Genomic DNA, 21518 nt, shown 5'->3' on the forward strand with positions numbered 1-21518 from the left:
CTACGGACACTTTGATTCTTGCCTCTTTTTTGCCTCCCTCTGCCACCTCCCCCTCCCTCCCCTCTCCGTCTCTCATCCCTCTACAGCATCTCTCCTCCGCTCACTGGCCACACATCCTCCCGCTTCTCTGCACGCTCGCCTGCTCATTTCGCACCAAACTCTACATTTGCACTCAGCTTTTCCTTTGGATACACTATTGGGTTTTTTGCTAAGCTGGCTTTGTGCTCGCGGCTCCTCGGAGACCAAACTAAAGGATGGTCAGTCAGCACAAGTGTTGGGAAGCCTTTATTTTTTCGCTGCCAACCTTTTAATCGCTCTGGGGAGAAATAAAGCTCGCTGACAGTGAAATCAGTCCACATCTTCTTCCTCTCTCTTTCCAACATACAGTTATTGTGTGCGGATGGAGGTGGCGGCCTTAGGAATTGATGCCAAATTGTGAACAGTGCAGTCTGCGTGTGTGTGAGAGACCTGCGGAGAAGTTTTACTGCGCATCGTCTTGTGTGGTAAGCTTTGGTAACTGCGTCTCGGCTCCTGTGCAGCACCGCGTTATTTTAGGCCACTACAGTATGAGATGTAGTAGCACGGATTAGTGAACAGGGTAGAAAAGAGTATCCCCGAGGTCTGCTGTTGATGCTGCTGCTGCTGCTGATTACGAAGGACCTGCAGACACCGTCCTCCTCACGGGAGTTTAATCAGCTTGTAGAGATCTGTGTCCGACTTCAGATGATTCAGTGAAGAGTACCTAGAGTCACAGCAACACAGACGCGGGTTTAAAGAGTCCAGCTGCGGTGCAGAAAGGAATCTTGTAGATGTAGCACAGGTGGAGGCATTTCACCTGGATATACACGCAGCAGAGCTCACACAGCGCCAGTCCTTTGAACAGAGGCTTTTGCAGTGAGATGGGTGGGTGTAGAGGGGCTCCAACAAAGAAGGAACTCACTGTTTGCATGTCTGAGCCGTGAAAGCTGTACTGTATCTTGGATTTTTATCAGCTTTTCATTTTTTCTTTTCACACCTCAGCTGAAGGTCTGAACATCTGCATGTCTTACAGATGTTGCCTAGTGTTTAGGAAGGCTGATGGCCACTGCGCTGCAAGATGCTGAATTGATTCTGTCACACATTTTCTGTAGTGGAGCTGTTAAAGATTTATTGAACCCATAGGCTTGGAGTGAGTGCAGAGTTTCTGGGGGACAGTGTGCAGATCATCTAATATTTGACTTAGTTTCCTCTGCCAAAAAAGGCAACATGATATGCCAACAAGGTCACATCTCAAAAGCTCTCAAACTGAACTAAGTTCTGATTATTTTGAACTAAGAGTTAGCCTTGGCAGTAATAATTAAAAAAGGTATTCGAGTTTTAAACTACTGCGTGTGTGTTTTTTCAGGAATGGGCGATGGAATGTGCTGCAGCTTTGCAATGAGGCGTCTGTGGTTCTGTGTCTTGCTTGTGAGCATCACCTGCCGTCTGAGGTAAGGAACTGACTCTTAATGTTAGCACACTGTAATGGCACATTTTTCACAGCTCATTGCTTAATAAATATGAATTGATTGTTCAATATTTTTAAATAATTTTACAGAAAGTTAAAGGTGTTTATATGACATCCTTTTTTTCTAATCCACCCGTGTCCAGGATCAGCTTTCTGTTTCTGTGTTTCATCCAGCTTCTCCCAGGAGATAACTCCAAAAGAGGCAGAATTAAATGACAATATTACCATCTTCACGCGCATCCTGGACGGACTTCTGGATGGTTATGACAACAGACTCCGGCCCGGATTGGGAGGTAAGCCCAGCGAATGTTTAAACCTCGACACAAATTTTCTCCCCTCATAGAAAAAATGCTCCGCACTGCAACATCTGCCTTCTGCTCGGCCCAGAAAATTAGTCTGTATTCAGGAGACACATGACGAGCTGTTATGACCTCAGCTAAGTATGATTTAATGGCACTGTGAACATCCGCTGAAGTATGCAGCGTGCTGCTGTGACCTTGAGAGAACCACTTCATCTCTGGTTGGAAGGTGGGTCCTTTGTTCTGCAGCGACTGTAAAGTTAAGTTCCCATAAATTATATTTATCAAACTGAAAAAAAATCTGGTATGATGTGTAAACATATAAACATTAAAATATAGAGAATGCTCACTGGCCCAGCTTCAAAGGTGTCATGCATTAATTACTGAACAATATGCAGGCATAAAAATCTTAGCATGGCTTAAACAGTATTAAACATAGCAGAGATGAAGTGACTTTTCAAAGGATGGACTGCAGTCACCCCATCAAATAATCCACGATATGCCATTTTTAATTTTATTTTTATTTATTTATTTTTTGTGGAAGAACCTAAATTTTACAAACCCAAATGTCACACTGGATTAGTTTTTCAGATAAAATGAAATTAGAGATTTGGCCTGTTAAACTTCAATCTCTGCCCAAAGAAGCAAGAACCTAGTCCCTCATATTTAGACCAGATGATGTTGTGGATGATGATGTCTGCTCTGGAGGCTCACTGTGTTCTGTGTTTTCTTACAGAGAAGGTGACAGAGATCAAAACCAACATCTTTGTCACCAGCTTTGGTCCGGTCTCTGACACTGAAATGGTAAGAACCTATAATACAGTCCTCTCTGTAATAATCACACTGCAAATACACTAAATGCATGCATATTTTAAATTAAAAAACTGGCTTAATCAGAACTTTCATTATAGAAATTACAAGTCTACTCTGAGAACATGCCTTCTTTTACCGCCCTGTTCCACTGGTTTGAAGAAAGTGATCCAAATTGTGCCAGAATTGAACAGATTTTAATTTTTCCATGTTTCACCTCTTAACCACGATTAAGGAAATATGGCTTGATTTTTGCATAATGTTGTTGAACACACCAATAAAAGGCAATGATCACACATTCAGCTTGGTGAAGGGATCACACCTGAACCTAAGCTGCATGATGTTAGATTTCGCTCATCACTCTGCTGCTCCTTCTTAACCCTCAAATGAGCCCGAGTGCGATCACACATAACTCTGTTATATTTTACAAAGGATGACTTTTTATTGGCTTTGTTTGTGTTTCTCATGCCAAATACTGTTTCCTTTATCTGAAGCAAATATTCCATAATCTTCTAATCACAGTTTTTAGTCATTTTTATGCAAAAAGGAGTGAAAAAACTCACAAATTATATGAACAAAATGTACCAATTCCTGTAAGAACTGTGAACTATTGTAGGAGAAACAGACAATTTCATGACTGAGCACTAGTTAATCATCATAAACTTTCTTTATTCCATCAATTTGTTTAGATGCATACGTGACTTCTCTCATATTCATGGGTCTGAGCTGTTTTCCTGCAGGAATACACCATTGATGTATTCTTCCGCCAAAGCTGGAAGGATGAGCGACTTTGCTTCAAAGGCCCGATGGAAATGCTTGCCCTGAATAATCTTCTAGCCAGCAACATCTGGACCCCTGACACCTTCTTCCTCAACGGGAAAAAGTCCATTGCACATAATATGACTACACCTAACAAGCTGCTGCGGCTGAAGGATGATGGGACTCTTCTCTACACCATGAGGTAAGCAAACGTTTTATCCAGCTTGAACTGAAAGCATTTCCTTTTCAGCCAGTCTTACATTACAAACCTTGACTCATAAGAGCTGGCTAGCCATGTTTAAAGATATTGTATAATCCAATTAAACCTGGAGCGATGACTGAAACCTCTATCAGTCTGCGATATTCCTTTGGTAATGGTTTTTAAGACCCCCGCTGCTCTAATACAGCCCACACATTTATACTCTGTGTCTCAGTGGTGCATTGATGCGTCATCATGTTGTCCTCACACTGTAAACTGGAGGTCAGGGGAACTGGAAATGTTTGCTTTGACCCAGCGCTCTGTTCTCTCCTCTACTGTTAACTAACTCTGTCACCACGTCACAGAAAGCTTTACTTTGAAAACAGCAAGAGCTGTTCGCAGCCCAGATTTCACATGCTCTGGCTCTTTCAAAGGATGCATACAGTTCAAGAATGCGTCTTGTTCTCAGTTTGTGCCGCCTTAACAACTGGAAAGAGACCTTTTTTTTTCTGCATAAAGCATACTAATCCACTCATTATTAGTTCAGAGAATGGCTTATGGATGCATAATACATTAGACTCTGTGCTGTGGAAAGAAATGTATTCTAGATAGAACCATCTCATTTACATCCACTTTCATTTCAGTGCTGCGTCATCATCTTCTCAGGTCAATAAATCCTGCAAATCAAATATTAACAAAGGAAGTTTGAGGAAATGGACATGGCTGCGTGTCAAAAATCATTATCGATCCTCTTACTTTGAAATTGCTACAAATCTACAGCACATTTTCCAACGCTACGAGCCATTAGAAACGAGTTCATGGCGGCCCATTAATACATTTGTGTTCTGGGAACAAGGTTATTAGCGAAACATTTTAGCCATGTCTTACTCTCCTCTCCTGCGTTCGGCGTTCTGCAGTGTGCAGTGCCCCAGCTGCTGTAGGATGAAAAGATCCCTTAGAGAAACATGAAGGTTCCTTCCAGACAGTGCAATGCCACATTATGCACAATATGCCCCAAAACACACCGCAATAATTTCCTAATAATCCAATAACATGGACCTCGGTGAAATAACATAGTGAATAGCATCAGTCATCCTTTTAATCATCTGGTAATTTACCTGCACTCTTTTTATTGGTCAGTATGATTTATTAACTTCTGTATGTATTTGACTAACTAAAGCCAGTCGGAGCTGAAGTCCCTCTGTGGATATCAGTGCTGGTCAGACAAGAGCCCTGAATTTATCAATAATCTTTCTTAAATTTTCTGTCTATTTAATGCCATGAAAAGTAATAGTTAATGCATGTTTTTACTTTTCTACAGTCAGAGCTGTCATATTTAGACAGATTGGTTTATAAATCCAAAAAGATGTTACTCTCTGTTCAAGAAAGGAGTGAAGCAAAAAACTGAAAAGAAGGACAACTATATTTTCCAGCATATGTCGCATGTTTCAATAACAACAAAACCTAAATTCAACTCCTCCAGTCAGATAATCGGCTGTAACAACATAACACAATCACCACTAGGGGGTCCTATTCAGACACGGCGAGCAGTGACAAATTTTTATAAAGTATAATTTGCTCTGTGATATATTCAGTGAATCCCAAGCTTATCTGTATTCATCTTTGATTCTCTCTCTCACATCGAGGCTCGTGCACTGTGCCGTGTGGATTTTATTCACACAAAACAGCCGAGACAGCAGATGTGGTTCAAAATGAAGAAATCCTTCTTCTGTGCAGGATTATGACAGTCAACTAAAACTCCAAACTAAAGTTTGCTGCGAAAAAACTGGTGGCAAAACTAAAAACTAACTTTGAGGAAAAAAAAAAGAACTTTAATTTGATATTGTAGTCTAAAAGTAACTGCAGTAACTTCAAAATATTGCAGAAATATCTTCTTTAGTTTTGTCTGCCGTCAGTTTGCTCAGCACAACAAGACCGAGGAGGTGTCGTTGCACATTTGAAACGAGACTTTGCATTGTGTTACAATGTTTAATGCACAAGTGTCAAAGTATTAAAACTGAAATAAAAGTAATATGATATAACAATATAAAAATATGTTATTTTAATGTGATTAATACGCACATGTTTTAAAAAATATCAGCACTGTTATAAAATATATGGACATCCACATCTGTAGATTTCCGTGTGTTGTTTGAGTCTTGAGTCTTGAGTTTTTTAAATATATAAGTCCTTAGATTTGTGGAGGCTTGACACCTCAGAAGATCAACTATGAGCTATAAATTGCACATATACTCGCGGCAGACTGATCATCTGTTTCATAAAAGAGGGTTTCGTTAAATGCGAGTATTTTCAGAGTGTGCTCACACATTTTTACTCAAGAAAGAGAAAATTACATATTTGAAATGGTTGCACAGATCAACTGGACTGAATGTGATATATAAACTTAACGGAGGTTGACGGCCCTGTTTGTGAGATATTCTTGGTGGAAAACATACTATGATCCATTATTTAAATCAATGTGAGAGTCACAACCACACCTGGAATTGTAATGATCACCAAGTAAGACAAAAATACACCAGAGAGAGCAAATCCAACATTTGGATCATACAAATGAAGGCAAGCAGATCAGGAGCAGCCGTGGGGCAAAGTTGAGTAAACTTTCCTAAATGGTCACAACTAGACTACAAACAAGAAACGTGAAACAACGCCCCCAAGTACAAAAGTAGAAATAAAGTGAATGTACGCAAGAAATCCAAAGTAAAAGCTGCCTGAAGGACCCAAGTAGGTAAATTAACAAGACAACTGGGAGGTGAATGACTGCTGGTCTGTACAATGAGGCATGTGATTAACTGGAAGGAACTACACCAACATAAGGGAAGCTCCTGCATTGTGGCTGCAAACAAACAAACAAAACAAACAAACATTATATTCATATGTTATTTGAATGATCACAGGATTTGTATACTGAAATAGAAAATATGTCATCCCAGTGAAATATAGCACGTCCTGTTACCATGGTGCATTCATTTGAATAGCAGCTCTCATTGTTCTCCATGTGGCCAGCAGATGGCAGTGTTATATAAGACCTGGTGGTCCATTGGCTGCCTGTGTGGCTGAGCTGTGTTCACACTTTAGATCCAACATGAGCTCATTTTTTCCCCCGTTTTTATTTCCACTGAAGCTTCATTTGCGCATTATTGTATTCCCGCAGACAGGTGGCATCCTTTCTCCACAGACCAAAGCTCATCACAGGTCCCTCTGCTGGTTCAGATGTTTTTTGCTCTACACTGGGAAAATTGCTTTTCGCTCTACTGTTAATTATTTGAGACATTATTGAAGACAAAGGGAGATTTCTGTTTATAAATGGCTGTTTACAACATTAAACACAATTTATAATAAGGGGTTCTGTTTAATTGTGAACGAGGTGATCATGATAATGATGTATCAGTTTGCACAGACATTTTCTGCCTTTTTCTTTCAGGCTTACCATCTCTGCTGAGTGTCCCATGCAGCTGGAGGACTTTCCAATGGATGCTCATGCTTGTCCCCTTAAATTTGGAAGCTGTAAGTAAATGCACCTTCAAGCAAATGCCCACTGCACATAATGAGTCTTTAATAATGCAGGAAAAGGTGTGATGTAAATGTTTTATGTCAGCATCCGGAACTAGAGTGATGCACAAGTGTTAAAATAGTTAGCAAACTTTTCAAAAAATGAGTACACCAGAAAGAAAAGCAGCATGTAGTTTTGACATGGCATCGGTTTTAGTGTCTTTCTCCATGCAGAGGGCATAGGGACGGATGAACGTTAGTGCGTTTGACAGGCCGTGTCCCTCAGGTGTAAAGCTATTGTTGCGGCGGTGCAGGAGAGCCATGTAGACACTGACACACTCCTCCTGATGAAGCCATTAATCAACATGTCAGGGCTGCTCCTCTGCACCCTTCACTGGCTCGGCTACATTTAATGGGAAATTTCTGAAACAGCTACCCTACATGCACACACACTGGAAGAAGCTAGAGACACACACACACACACACACACACACACACACACACACACACACACACACACACACACACACACACACACACACACACACACACACCAAATCTAAATTTACCACCAAGGTAACCTTAGAAATCTGGGTGTACACCTTGCACATGAACCGCCAAACCGCCACCTTCCATGTGACTTCTATGTTAGTCAGCTTGTCTCACACGGCTTGAGTGTTCCAAAAATATCTGGGGAGCTCCTGTTCTGTAAGCTTCAGATTAGCATGTGAGGTTTTCCCTGCCACTGATGTGACGTAGTGATCGCAGTCCTCGTGAGCGCGCTTGCTGCACGCTGACACTTAGCTGCTCCCACAGCTACTTTGGTCACCTTACCGGCAGGTGAAACCAGGTGCAGGGATAATCGCAGCAGCTAATTAAGAGAACAGCTGCTGTGATGTTGATGAACTCTACTTGAAGTCCATCAGGGATCCCTGACAATCGAAACCTCCTCACAGAGGAGCTGTTCTTCTCATTTTTAGCTCCATATTTTTAATTTTGTATGATTCACAGATCAAGGTCTTCTTACTCATATCAAGGTGGACCTTAGTGCTACCCCTCCTCTCCATTCTAAGGCAAGCCAGCTTTGCTCTGATTGGCTCTCATTCATAAACAGAAGGTTAAAACAGAAAGTAAGGGGGACTTCTGTGCTCACAACCAACGCTGTGGCCATGTATCTACTCTCACTGACATCACACAGATCCAAGAGTATAAGACCTGTGATGAACTGAGTGAACTGAGATCAGTCAGCAGGCGGAGCTTTGGGCTCACAGGGGTTTTGTGTGCATATACTGAGCTCATTGTTTGAAACTTTGGCCTTTTTATAATGCCAGTGTCCACTGGAACAGAAGATTTATGACAGGAAATAAGGAAATGCATAAAAGCGCCACTTTAAATTAATTATGCAAATTTAAATACAGCACCAGTTGCTTGGTTTCTTGCAGATTTAGTGTAACAGACAAAGTGTATTGCATACAGCGGCTCATTGCACATACACAAAGAAAAAACACTGACCATAAAAGTTGTAACAAAAAAGCAACAGAATCTCTTTAATTTTGTGAAGATTCTTTTAAAATTTGATATCCTTGAATGGAAAAATGTGAAAACCCATCAAAGGCTGAAAGCTATGTAAACCATCAGTATTAGCTACAAAAATAAAATAAGTGGAAATCGTTCCAAACTGTCAAAATAACACAAGTAATTAAGCTCAACAAAAGCAGTGATGGAAGTGTGGCTGTAGTATGTATTTCTGTAGCTGGTTTAAGCAGCTTTGCTAAGTTGTGATCTATCGTGATGAAGGCGAAAAAAGACAGAGGTTGCCATCCTAAAACTAACTTTTTAAACCGTAATTGGAGAGAAAACATCTACGTGAGGCTGTGAGCTGTAAAAATTACCGTGCGATACATCCTGTTTTCTCCAACTCCATTAACCCACGCTAATCCTCTGACCTAATGGACAGCACTCACCCGTGAGCTCAAGGCTTTCAAAGCTACAGTAGACCTTTCCTTTGCTGTTGTGTTAATCACCTTTCATGGACTGAACTGTACAACCATCAGTGTCTGTGTGCCTGCTGTCGCTCATCGCTGTGACACAATTTAAAGGAAGTGTGTGATGCACAGAACGCCTTTAGCTGATGTAAATACACCAGAGCAACACGCAGGTCTTGTTTTGTGGTCACACTGGTGGCCACGTGACCATGCGTATATATCTTAATTTGTTTTAGTCAAATTACACCTGTAGTCTCTTTGATTCTGTTATCATCTTGTTACTTAAGCTACTTCTCTCCTCCTCGTTGCTTCATATTTAGTGTACCTCCTTACCTCCGACTACCAAAATTCCAAACCAACTTTTGAAAAGAGCCGACAATTCTGGTGAAGTTTTTATCTACAGCAGTCGATTCGCAATCTCAGTCTGTGTGCCAATTGTCGTACTGCCTTAATTAGAATTCACTCGCCATAACAGATGGTTTCTTTTTGCCTGAATTTACAAAGATTTATTTGTACCTCAGTAAAAACGCTGTTAAAAAACATCATAATACAAGAAAAAGTCTAACATGGCACGCTAGCGTGCTGAACTCTTGCAACACTATTCTGTCCTCATGTTTGAGTGGTAGCATGGGAAAATGCTAATCTGTTGTCGTGTTCTTGCTGGTGTCTCAATTTTTCACAGCTGAAGTAATTGCTCAGATCATTCATGATCCTGTAAATGAACCGAAATGCAAATACAAAACAAAATAAGACGGACGTTCGTACTCAGTCTGAAAGGCTGTTTTTTCTAATTTTAGATTACACTCTGGGTCATAAATAGAAGTGCTCCTTGTTCAGATATATGCACACAAACCACGTTTATCAGGATGATTTCTTACTTTCATTTGTCTCTTTTTTACTCTTAATGATGGGCAGAAAACACTATCAGGACCGAAACAGGGAACAGAGTTACAGTTAAACTGAAAATATGACAAAAACCTTTGAAAAGGGTGTTTTTAATTTGGTTACTAATAAATGTATTTATATGTCCACGTGTTTCTGTATAGGTTTTAGACAGACGTAGGACTGATTCTATTACTGTGATGTACAGCTCCCGTTAACACTGCAGTCTATGCAGAAGCATCTCAATGTTTGGGTCTTTTGATAAAGAAATCTCCTATGCTTAAAATATACTTAACTTTTGCCTTTTTATAATAAAGGTTAGAGACCACCTCATCTCCTCCAGAACAGGGACTGACAGTGGTTAACAAAAATTCCACCAACATATCATAAATATCAAACTAGCTGTTACATGTATTATGCCGCAAACTGTTTGGTCCACTGCAACGAGCCAGAAAATTGTATTCAAAATGCTCCACACGCCAAAGGCATCCCAAACACAGTTAAGACATCTGGTTCAGCCTCGCCACCACCCGCCCGAGTGGTAATGGGTACTTTCAACCCTTTGAGTCTCTCTCGTTTTCTCAGGCATGTCTGAAGTACACTGGCTGCTTTATAGGCCACATGTACAGTGACTTCCTGTATGTAAAGATTTTTTACAGATGAAGTTTCTGAGTGTTTGAGCTTGTTAGCTGACTGTGATGAGCGGTAAGGTTTGTGGTTTTGTTGCAACAGCTGTAATGCAATAACTTTTTTTTTTTTTTAACATAGCTGATATTTGTAATAGATGTTTGAATTTCTCTCATAGTTACCATAAAATAAAAATGTTTTTTACTATGTGGAATGAGCTGGTGAACCAAATCAGGTCCAAAACTTCCTACATATCTGTAAATCAATAACATAAAAACAATATATATTTTTTACATTATTTTAAGAGAAATGAGTGGCCAAGCAAATTTTCATATTTAACCTTTTTAAAGTACTATTTGTTGTCTTGTGTGTTTGTTGTGTTATGTAGAAGTGGTTACAGAGAATAAAGTGTATTCGCTGTGAGTATACATTGTCATTAAGCACTGTAGTGTATCAGGGTTGACAGAAGTGAACAGGCTGTCACGTCCTTTGTTTCACCTTTTTTTAGGTTTGTTCACACTGACCTTTAAGGTACGCTGTTGTAAACAACCAACACCCTCTTCTAGTAAATAGCAGATACAAACAAAGAAACTGGAACTCAATCATAAAGATTTATGGAAAAAGAAAAGGGTGAGTTTTAATTAAGAAAGCCAATATGCAAAAAGTGCTACTTAGAGTTTCCAGACTGCAGTGTAGTTTGATTTGGGGAATTACCATTAGCTTGAAGACTGGAAAGAGTGTAAAAGATGACAACTTGTGGCTTAACTTTATTTTCAAGAATACTTTTAGTCTAAAGCAGCGACCTCTTTCAGACTCATAACCAGTGTGATCTACGGTATCTTGGGCTTTTTCTACAGTTTCATGATAACTCTGAGGTCAGTCTTTAGAACGAGGTGACAGTCCTCCAACCTGCAGGATGGAAAACAGTGATGGTTTGGCTGTTGTTTCTGAATCAGTTTTGAATTTTAAGAAACTCTCTAAAAAAAGCACAGACTCCTTTTCAGCCTGTGCAGAAAGCGGTTTTGAGCAAAGTGCCATATGTAACCCTCAGTCTGTGATGACACTGGCTTAAAGTTCATTTTTTCTATTTTAGAGCACTGAATGGCTTAGTCATTATATAAAGGTCTTTTGTCTCCCAACAAGTGTATAAGCCTCGATCTACAGACAAAGCTCTCTGAACTGTTTAAGTGTGGGTGAAGTGTTACAGTAGGTGCAGTGCGTAATGTATTCTGTGACTCGGATCTACAAAGATTCATTCGAGGCAACGTGGAGCGTCTTTAAGACGATAATCCACAGCCTGGTTGACTGGGGTCAATCTAAATTGCAGTGAAGTCTTCTAACACCACAGTTGCTGGATTAGTGCAATACTGTTAGATTGGATTCTGCACTGCAGTACAATTGAGAGAGAACGACACACAGATGCATCTACTGTACAGTACGTGTGGAGTTTGTACTTCAGCACAAGTGCGTGGGATCGCCGCCTTTGCATTTTGCAGAGTTCACTTGTTTCTAAAATGAAGCTATGAATGAAAGATTGAGCTTGAAATGCACGAGGATGAAGAGGTAGTGGCAGCAAAAGGAAGGTTGCTATCCTACAGAGTCTGACGTGTCACAACAGTCCCCCTCACTGTGCCACATATAACATCAGGGCGATTATGTTAGAGCCACACACGAGCTCTTGACAGTGACTTCAACTTAATCTCTGTGTAATGAAGTCACGCTGGTGACTTTTCTTTCAAAGAGCTCTAGTATTATCACTATTTTAGCTAAGTAACTGACTTTCATCATGAGGACACTTTCATGATAAATTAAGAAAAAAGTTTGCAAGTGTAGCTTTTAACACTTATTCGTCAATGAATAGAAAACAAAATTTAAGGATTTTTAGATAGAAGCAAAACAAATGGAGGTGCAACTATAAGGAAGACAAACAGACACTCTGACTCAGACTGAAGCTGTACATACACCAGAGGTAAAAAAGACACAGCTGAAACTAGTTAAGAAAATAAAAACAAAGCAAATTTGGACATAAGATACAAAAGAGCGAGGAGAAAGAGAGAGGAAGCTAACTAAAAACAAACTCCACAAAATCATCGGTAAATAAACCTGACAAGGAGTAAAGACTCAACATATAAAAACACAAAGAGATCAACTTAAAGCAAAGAAGAATGAAGAATTCATAAAGAGTCCATAAATCACATAAATCATTCTCGAGAAGAAAGGAACTATGAACTCAAAATCCAGGGACTGGGGCCGTTTTAGTGCATCTGCATGAACACTGCTGGATATTCGCGGCACATTTTGGATTTCTGGATCATACTCAGTAAGTTAGCATTTGCCAGTCTGTTGGAACTTTTTTCTGCTTTTCCTATTAAACAGCACCTGTACCTAAACACTGACGTGACTAAAAATGCGGCTCTTACATAATTTCATTCACGTAACATGTCATTTATCAAACTCATCTTTGCTTGACAGGAAGTAAACGCTCACAGGGGACACAAAATAATATTGTGAACATGCACCGTGGGTGGACGACTCGTGTGGCATTAGGTCTTTTGTTTTTTTGTTTTTTTGTTTTTTTTGGGGGGGGAGTGTGTGAGTGTGTGTGCATCTTGCACAGTGTGTTGTTTGATCGGTGAAATGACATTCATTCTGCAGACCGTTTATTTTTGTTCTAATAATATATTCAAATCCTTTCTGAAAGCGTCAGAAGCAGTCAGTCACTTCAGCGTTTTCCACTTTGACAGACAGGAAAGAGGAAGCAGAAGGAAGTCAAACTAAAGTTAATGACAGACCCACTGAAACAGCTGTGCTACTCTCACGCTTACATGCTTCAGAGTTCCTTTTATTCATGAAACTAAAGAAATATAAATGATGTTGGCAACATAAAGGTAGTTTCTGTAATGAGGTTTGGAGTTTAGTAATCTCAAACCTCTTTGAGTCTTTGATGGACTCTGTGCAGATGTCTCACCTCAACGATATCACTGATGGTAGTTTTATTACAGATATTCAGAGTGCCGTGTTTAAACCAAGCTAAATAGCAAAGTCAGCTAAAATATTCGACATGAGTAAGCATTATTACAGGCTGCTACAAAGACATGCACCTGGTAACAGTCTGTTTGGCTTCACCTCAGCTAATCACAGTCCCTGAACTGTTTGTGCTTTGTGTTTGAGCTTTTTGGGACATTTTTAATATAATAATCTGACCAGTAACATCGCTGCTGTACTGTTTAATGCATGTCCAAAAAGTCTCCAGTTTCGGTGACTGAATTCTAGGATTTTACTTAATTATTTACTTACTACTGAGCATTAATTAGCAGGTATTCGTGTCTGTGTGGCGCTCCTATACACTCTGTACCCAACCTTGGCCACTTTCTGCTGCCGAAAGAACACCATGGCCAACATATTAGCACTGAGGCTTCAGAATGTGGAGCTCCAAAACCAGTGAGCAACATCACGATGTCTTTTATCGAGTCTCCACAAAGAGAATGCAGAGAATGAACACACTCTTCACCTGCAGTTAATGAGTTCAGCCATGTGTCCACATTTTAAACAAATCATGTTTTTGATCATAACTTAAGAATTCATTCAGCAGTTATTATAAACACTGGAAGACTCGGGGAGTTTATGTAGAAGGTTAAAGGTCAAATCTGGACATAGACATTATCGATGTTTATGTTATTTTAAAAAATTGTTCCTGAAGCAAAGAGTGATATTAGTTATTGGACTGTTTCTCATAAATGGGAGATTCAAGAATATTTTTGCGATGTAATAAAAACAAATATCAGATAAGTTCTTTTTTCTTTGATGAACAGTAAGTATTGCATTCAACGCCTAATCTGACATGCGTAGGTGTTGAAAAGTCCTTTAAATGGTGTTTTAAAAGTTTGTAGTGTTTTTTTCTGTCCTTTTTTGTTTGCCCTGAAACCAACTGTGAACATGGCGGTTAATGAAACTGGATAAAATTACTTCCTGATATAAATCCAAATAAAATTGAAACAAAGTTTTAAAAGACTGCACATCTTTGTGTTTTGTTTTCTTAGACGCTTATCCGGTCTCAGAGGTGGTTTACAGGTGGACCGAGGGAGCGGCTGACTCAGTGGTGGTTGCGGAAGAGGGGTCCCGGCTCAACCAGTATCACCTGATTGGTCAGGACGCGGGCACAGAGGACATCTACACCAGCCGAGGTAAAGCGAAGAGAAAATGGACTCAGATTACAGCTGAACCATCCCACAGCATCACACACACGACCTCTTACGTCTTAGCTCTCTCCGTTATTTCCCTTCTTACTGCAGCGGTCATACCCCAGCTTCAGGCTGCGTTAAGCCCTCACTTCCACCCTATTATCCGTGTTATTACAGTGTTCCAAAGATATTGTGTGAAGAAACTGTTTTCAAATCAAGCAGGATAGAGACAATGAATGAATCACAAGGATTTGAGGATGCCTCCCACACATAGCCAGCTGTCTCTGCAAAGAGAAGAGATAGGATGGTGCTGGGAAGGGGGGGTGAAAAAAAATCACTTATCCGTGGTCTGAGCCATTGGGTCTGTAGGGTTAATCCGTTTGCAGGCCCATCAGTTGTGCTTTTACTAAGTGACGTCACAGCGCAGGGATTGGCTGCTGGAGCGGAGGCATGTGGGGTAGGGGGCAAATGGCATCTGCTTAATTCTGTTATGTAAAGAAGTACAATAATACAATTCTGCTGCTTGTTGGTGGAGAGTCTGTCACAGAGGAGGAGTTCCTATAGTGTGATGTATACAGAAATAGCTATCTTAATCCCGTATCTGCCGGGGCAAGCCGGTGTTTACGCTGGCTGGTGTATGAGAAGTGAACATTTGTCGAGAGGTACGTCACATGCTTCTTACACAGTAAAAAGAATAACCCAGCCATGCGTACACAGGAGGAAGACCCAGACTCAGAAACCGATGAGATTCTGCCATAGACAGCAATTCTGTTTTTACACACCCCTACAGCTCCGACTGGTTAAAGAGGGCAGACACACAAAGCCATCGTGTCCTTAATTAGTATCACTAATCTGGGGTACAAGCCCTCTTTAACAAGCCAAGAATAGCTCAGCAAGGTGCTCACACTGACATGACCTTTGACCTCACAGGCTAAGCTGAGGATGATGTGAGAATAGACACGGGAGCTGAACTGAGAAAACTTGTGATTTCACTTGGTTAAAGACACCGGGTCATAATTAAAAGCGGCAAAGCTCAACAGATGGTTTCGAAATGTACTCACCAGTTAACCAACATAGCTGCATTGTTCTCTGCTATGAATGGCAGTTCTCCACAGACACTCCAAAAACCAAACAGTAAAATCCACCACAACTGCATTTTTTCACGCCTCGGAGATTTCCATCCACTTCCAATCCCAGCAGGCGGTCAGATCAGAGCGGGGTTCGCCCGGCCGTGCCACCACGGAGCAGGGCTGCTCGCTGCTAGTCCTCGGAGCGAAGGCAGCACAGGTGCCCTTTTCATTAAGAACATGATGCTCGTTGTTGCATCTCACAAAACTTTCCTGCGGTCCCTCTCAGCCCCCCTCTGCTTCAGTCATCTGTGCACCTGCTTGTAATCACCGCTGATCCAGGTCTGTTTTAGTGTTCTCGCTCAGGCAAGGAAAGGATGTACGTCCCCAATCAAAGGCCTGGCCTGACAGAATGGGATGGACTGTCTGTCACACACACACACACACACACACACACACACACACACACACACACACACACACACACACACACACACACGCATGCATGCATGCACATAGAAAGAGAGAGAGAGAGAGGGAGGAAGCGAGAGAGAGATATACAGGATGCAGATTGTGACAAGGGATTAGTGAGACAGAAAAATCGGATTTTGCCAGGAGAAAGCAGCAGTCATCTGTGGATTTTCTATAGTTTATCAGACTCCATGGCTCAACAGGATTTTTGGAAAAAAAAAATCCTTCAAATGCAATCTTCAGTTGGTTAACGAGATATGATGAGTTCCCCACAAACCTTTTTTCTTTAAATAATTGAATTCACACATTTGGATGATGGCCAGGGCATTGTCGGGTGGTTTAACGTAGAGCACAGAGTGCAAAGTGACGACATAGCAACTGCTCACAGGCCACAAGTTTCAGGAAAGGTAAAAGGTCTCAGAGATTAATGGGTCAGACGTGATACCCGACGCAAGTAACTCCTAACATACATGTGAGAAAAATGTATTTATAAACTATGTGTTAGGAACCTCTGGCCTGCAGTGGTTCAGCTGTGGTAGGTAGAACAAAAGTTAGTGGAGACCAGAACAAAAGCTAAAAGAAGACTGGAGGTTGGACCAGCATTCTCAGGTGGCTAATAACAGGACTTCAAATAGAAGGTTAATGCAACTGTTTATCCTAAAAGTGTTGCACTGACAGGTTGCAGTGCCCCCAAGTGGCCAAAAAGTGCAAAAAGTTTTTTTTGGTTAATTAGTTTTTTTGTTTTGTGTTTCCAAATAAAAGAGAATTTTAAATATAAATGCCACTTTTCTTTGTGTTGTTTACAAGTTTTTGCTCAGTTTTACTCCATGTTATTTTCTTTAAAATACGGAATTGAGTAACTAAAATAACTAAAATGCTAATTTCTGCTGTTTTCCACAGGTCAATACACCGTGATGATGGCTCACTTTTACCTAAAGAGGAAGATCGGCTACTTTGTCATTCAGACCTACATGCCTTGCTTCATGACTGTAATCCTATCACAGGTTTCCTTTTGGCTAAACCGCGAATCGGTGCCAGCACGGACCGTGTTTGGTACGTTTGAAAAAAGGAGAGAAATCAAATGAATTCAGATATTTTACATAATGTTAGCAAATGTAATGTACTGTGGGAATATAAAGCTGGGAAATGAGTGCAGTGAATATTCCTAAATGTCTTTTTCTGTGACTCGGCTTCACAATCTGCCTTTAATACTTTGATACGTGCCCTGTTTTTATGACTTAATCTGCTGGAATAGAAACTGAAGAGCAAGTGTGGTGAGTAAAACTGACCCAGTTTTCTGCACCACCAGGTGTGACCACAGTGCTCACCATGACCACTCTCAGCATCAGCGCTCGAAACTCGCTGCCTAAAGTGGCTTACGCTACTGCCATGGACTGGTTCATCGCAGTGTGCTATGCCTTTGTCTTCTCTGCCCTCATTGAATTTGCCACAGTTAATTATTTCACCAAACGGAGCTGGGCGTGGGATGGGAAAAAAGCAATGGAGGCCCAGATGCCAAAGGTACGTGCTGTGCTCCAACCTGCCCTCGACTCACATTCTTGTTGATTAACTACAGTGGAAATCTTGGAACAGGAAAACTGAAAATGTAGTTTTTAAAGTCAATATTGAAGGCTGGAAAATTGATTTTTTTCCTCACATAAGGTTGGCCTGTATTCTCAGTACAGTTCAGAAAGAGTGTTACAGCTGGTTGTTACAGCTCAATATATTTGAAAAAGGTCCTGTAAAACAGCGGTCCCCAACCCCCAGGCCATGGACCGGAACTGGTCTGTGAGTCGTTTGGTACCGGGCCGCAAGAGTTGAGGCTTGGGTGTGAAATTTATGGTTTTCAAGGTTTTTATCATTAACTCGGTTTCTCTGGGTCTTTTCCCGTGTGTTATGAATTGTTTTTGTCTTGGTCATATCATTTTCATTTGTTGTATTTATCTGCGACACCTTAAAGGCCGGTTCATGAAAATATTGTCTGACATTAAACCAGTCTGTGGCGCAAAAAAGGTTGGGGACCGCTGCTGTACAACATGCACCCCTCTGTTAAGGGGATCCCTTGATATGTTTGAATGAAAAACTAACTAGTTAAGACATAATGCTTTGCGTTGTGTGTAAATTTACAGCAGGTTTGTGTGTAGCCCATAAACTGTATATAAAAGAGTGTGATGGTTTGGTTTGGGTTGGTCTATGAGGTCCTGGCGTGAAGCCTTAACTTGATTTTGACCACCATCTTGGTTTTCCGCATTATTGACAGGTTGGTAGGGGCTGATGTGACAGAGAAACTGAAGACACCGATTTGTTGTACATATTGACTCTAATAAAGACCATGATTTACATTATCCACTTATGCTGTGTTAGATTTGACGTGAAACTAGCGCCTGACACCATAAACACATCAGAAAACATTTACTGAGGTCATGAGTCAAGTAAAATGTTCTGTCATTTTCCCAAAGAAAATTATCGCCCCCTGCTGATCATTAGAAGAATTTCAGCTTCAGCTTGTCCATCTTTTATATACAGATAATGGTTCAGGCAGTACACTTGGCTCGATTAGGAGGAGCAATTACACAGTTCTCTTCTTTAGTCATTTATGTTTAAATAAGTTATTATCAGTGCTGCCTCAGTGGAATAAAATTGGAGAAACGTTGAAGTTTGTTCACGGTATGCCAAACTGTCTTCTCCCCTTTCTTCTCGACTCTTGCTTTCCATCCTTTCATCTGCAGTGGGGAGAGAGAAGAAAAAGGGGGCGCAGTGAAAAATTTTATTTCCCAAATAATAATAAAGTAAGAGATGAATTGGGCGATGCGTAGAAGTTGAAAAAAGCCGGATCAATATCTCCTCTGCTCAGTGTGCCAGTGCTGTGGCACAGTGCCAGTTCATTATTGCCCAAGGACGTTGATCCCTGCCTACAGATCTCACCAGCCATCTTTTATTGTTTACCTTCAGCTCTTGTGTATGTGTGTGAGTGCCTGTGATATTATCCACCTGTTTTATTATGTTCAATGATGAATGTGCCACTTTTTTTATGCATATTGAATCAATGTTTTTGTTTTTTTTGTTTCTCTACAGAAGAAAGACCCTTTAACTCTATCTAAGAAGCCAAACAACAATTGTTCAGCTGGTGTGAATTACACAACCAACCTAACGAAGGACGCGTCCATCTCAACTATTTCAAACAGCACGGCTGTCCAGCTCAAACTGCCTGAAACCAAGGCGCCAGACCCCAAAAAGACTTACAACAGTGTCAGCAAGATTGATAAGATGGCCAGGATAGTGTTCCCTGTGCTGTTTGGGACCTTCAACCTGGTGTACTGGGCTACGTATCTCAATAGGGAGCCAGTGATCAGCAGAGATCAGCAGAGAAGTCCTTAGTCTTTGAGTCATTGACATGTTTTTTAGCTAGTTCGATAACATTGCATGTGCATTGCTTCAAGAACATTTTGCCATGTTTTCTTAGAGTTTGTACATGATTAAAAAAGCTTAATTTGTCACACTTTACCACTCAGTTATTGATTCGTTTCTGCCACATTGTGATCTTTTAAATTTTTTGGCATTTGGCATTTATATTTTCTCCTTGAGTCTACATTCGATGATGGCTCAGCAAAAGCCAAATGCTATGCAAAAGATGCACCTGTGTTATTACTCGAACCGGCTTTTTTCTCCTTTGTAACTCGAACTTTGTACAAATGGGCCGGAGGTCCGGGATTGCGAAGCTGGGCCCAGGCACATGGAACTTTGCTTCCTTGTTAAAAGCAGATGAATAGCCATGCTTAATATGTTGCCTTCAGAGTGTGATAACTCATTATGAATGCACTGAAATCCTCTGCTATTACATTTATCAAAAGCCAGTTTTTCAGCTTTTACTTGAACGTTTCTGCTTCTTGTTTGTTTTCGCTGACTTTCTCCATTTCGTACGGCGAGTTCTCATTTACTGTTTTGTTCCTGTTTCCGTTGGTCCGATAAAACGGGGGACGATTTAAAGCTAACGTGATAGTGGCAGCTTCTGTTTCTAAGTCTTCGTGTAGAGAATCCTGTATGTATGCAAGTGTGGTAGTAGTTTGGGAAAAATGTATATACGCTCAGCTTTTAGAAAGGCACCACTAAGCCAGTAAGGTTCTTCTATGTAAAGCATATACAGCACCAGTATTACTCTAGTCTAGCGCTTTATTGACTGGATTAGGAAATGATCCAAGTAGCTTAAGCTTTAGAGATGTTGACATTTTTTTTAGGTTACTTTGTTGTTTCTATGAGCTTTGATAATAACTTGCAAATATTATTAATTAAAATCTGGTTGCTTTGAGCAGAGTCACTCTTTGTCATGTTATTAAAAGACTGATTTGAACTAATCAGGTTATCAAGAGAGACAAGAGTCTCAGTGACAAGGGTCTCATCACATTACCTTCTTTTGGTGAGAAATAATCTGAATCTACATTAAATAAAATCCTGATAAGCTAAATGAATAATTTTATATTCTCTGGCAATATTTTATTTGCTTTCTTGTTGAGAGTGTAATGAGAAGATTAACACTGCTCTCTCTGTGCAGTAAGTAGTGACGCTCTCCACTGTTCAGACCTTATCTTAGCATAAAGACTAGAGCTGGGAATGATGTTTATTTCATTCTGATAGGCTGCCTTGGGGAAGCCTGCTGAAGGGCAGCACCTGGTGCTTGTAAGCTGTGCTTGGTCTGTGCCCGCAGTAGATTACCATGTAAAGAAATGTGTGATGAGCTGATGTCGGCTTTTGGAGTTTCATCATAGTGGGTTGTGTTTTCTATACAGTCTATGTTTCACAGGCAGGAAAACGTGCAGCCCTTTGAGGAAACTTTCAGTTTTCCAACAAAATGAAACAAACAAGCCAAGCCAGGCTGGCTGTTTCCTTCTACTTTAAGTCTTGATGCTAAGCTAAGATGACTGACCCCTTTCTTTATATTTTTTTCATATGAAATGCATTTCACATTTCTCATCAACTCTTTGCAAGAAAGTCATTTCCTGTTTTTAAAAGGTACTGTTGTTTAAATAGAATCAAATCCAACATATAATGTGATGCCCTCCACAGCACCTGCATGCTCTACACTCACTTCAGCAGAGTTAGTTCTGCAGACTGAACAGAATCATGTGACTTTATGCCTGCGTGGCCTGCCACTACTTCATTTGTTGGATTCATTTGAGATTTTAGATACATACTGTACTGTTGTTTAAATGCAATGATCTAAAGCAATAAATAACGCTCATGAATA

At 40.5% G+C, this 21518-nt stretch overlaps 2 protein-coding genes across 3 annotated transcripts in view; one reads left to right on the forward strand and one right to left on the reverse strand.

Annotated features, from left to right (window-relative positions):
* gabrb3 (gamma-aminobutyric acid type A receptor subunit beta3) overlaps positions 1-16239 on the reverse strand; it is a 48409-nt gene extending 32170 nt beyond the window's left edge. For both annotated transcript variants that reach the window (XM_063465853.1, XM_063465852.1), the window contains exon 1: positions 15800-16239. In XM_063465853.1, the coding sequence (XP_063321923.1) occupies positions 15800-15894 (95 nt within the window). In that variant the 5' untranslated portion in view covers positions 15895-16239. The remainder of the gene's footprint in view (positions 1-15799) is intronic.
* Positions 129-21503, forward strand: gabra5 (gamma-aminobutyric acid type A receptor subunit alpha5). The gene is made up of 11 exons (XM_063465854.1): positions 129-257; positions 388-503; positions 1385-1469; positions 1661-1779; positions 2522-2589; positions 3336-3556; positions 6996-7078; positions 14598-14741; positions 17177-17329; positions 17586-17797; positions 19352-21503. Exons 3-11 carry the CDS (start codon positions 1387-1389, stop codon positions 19652-19654), a joined length of 1386 nt encoding a protein of 461 aa, XP_063321924.1. The 5' UTR covers positions 129-257; positions 388-503; positions 1385-1386; the 3' UTR covers positions 19655-21503.
* The last annotated feature ends 15 nt before the right edge of the window (positions 21504-21518 follow it).

Source organism: Pelmatolapia mariae, linkage group LG23, assembly GCF_036321145.2.
Source record: "Pelmatolapia mariae isolate MD_Pm_ZW linkage group LG23, Pm_UMD_F_2, whole genome shotgun sequence".
Taxonomy (NCBI): domain Eukaryota; kingdom Metazoa; phylum Chordata; class Actinopteri; order Cichliformes; family Cichlidae; genus Pelmatolapia; species Pelmatolapia mariae.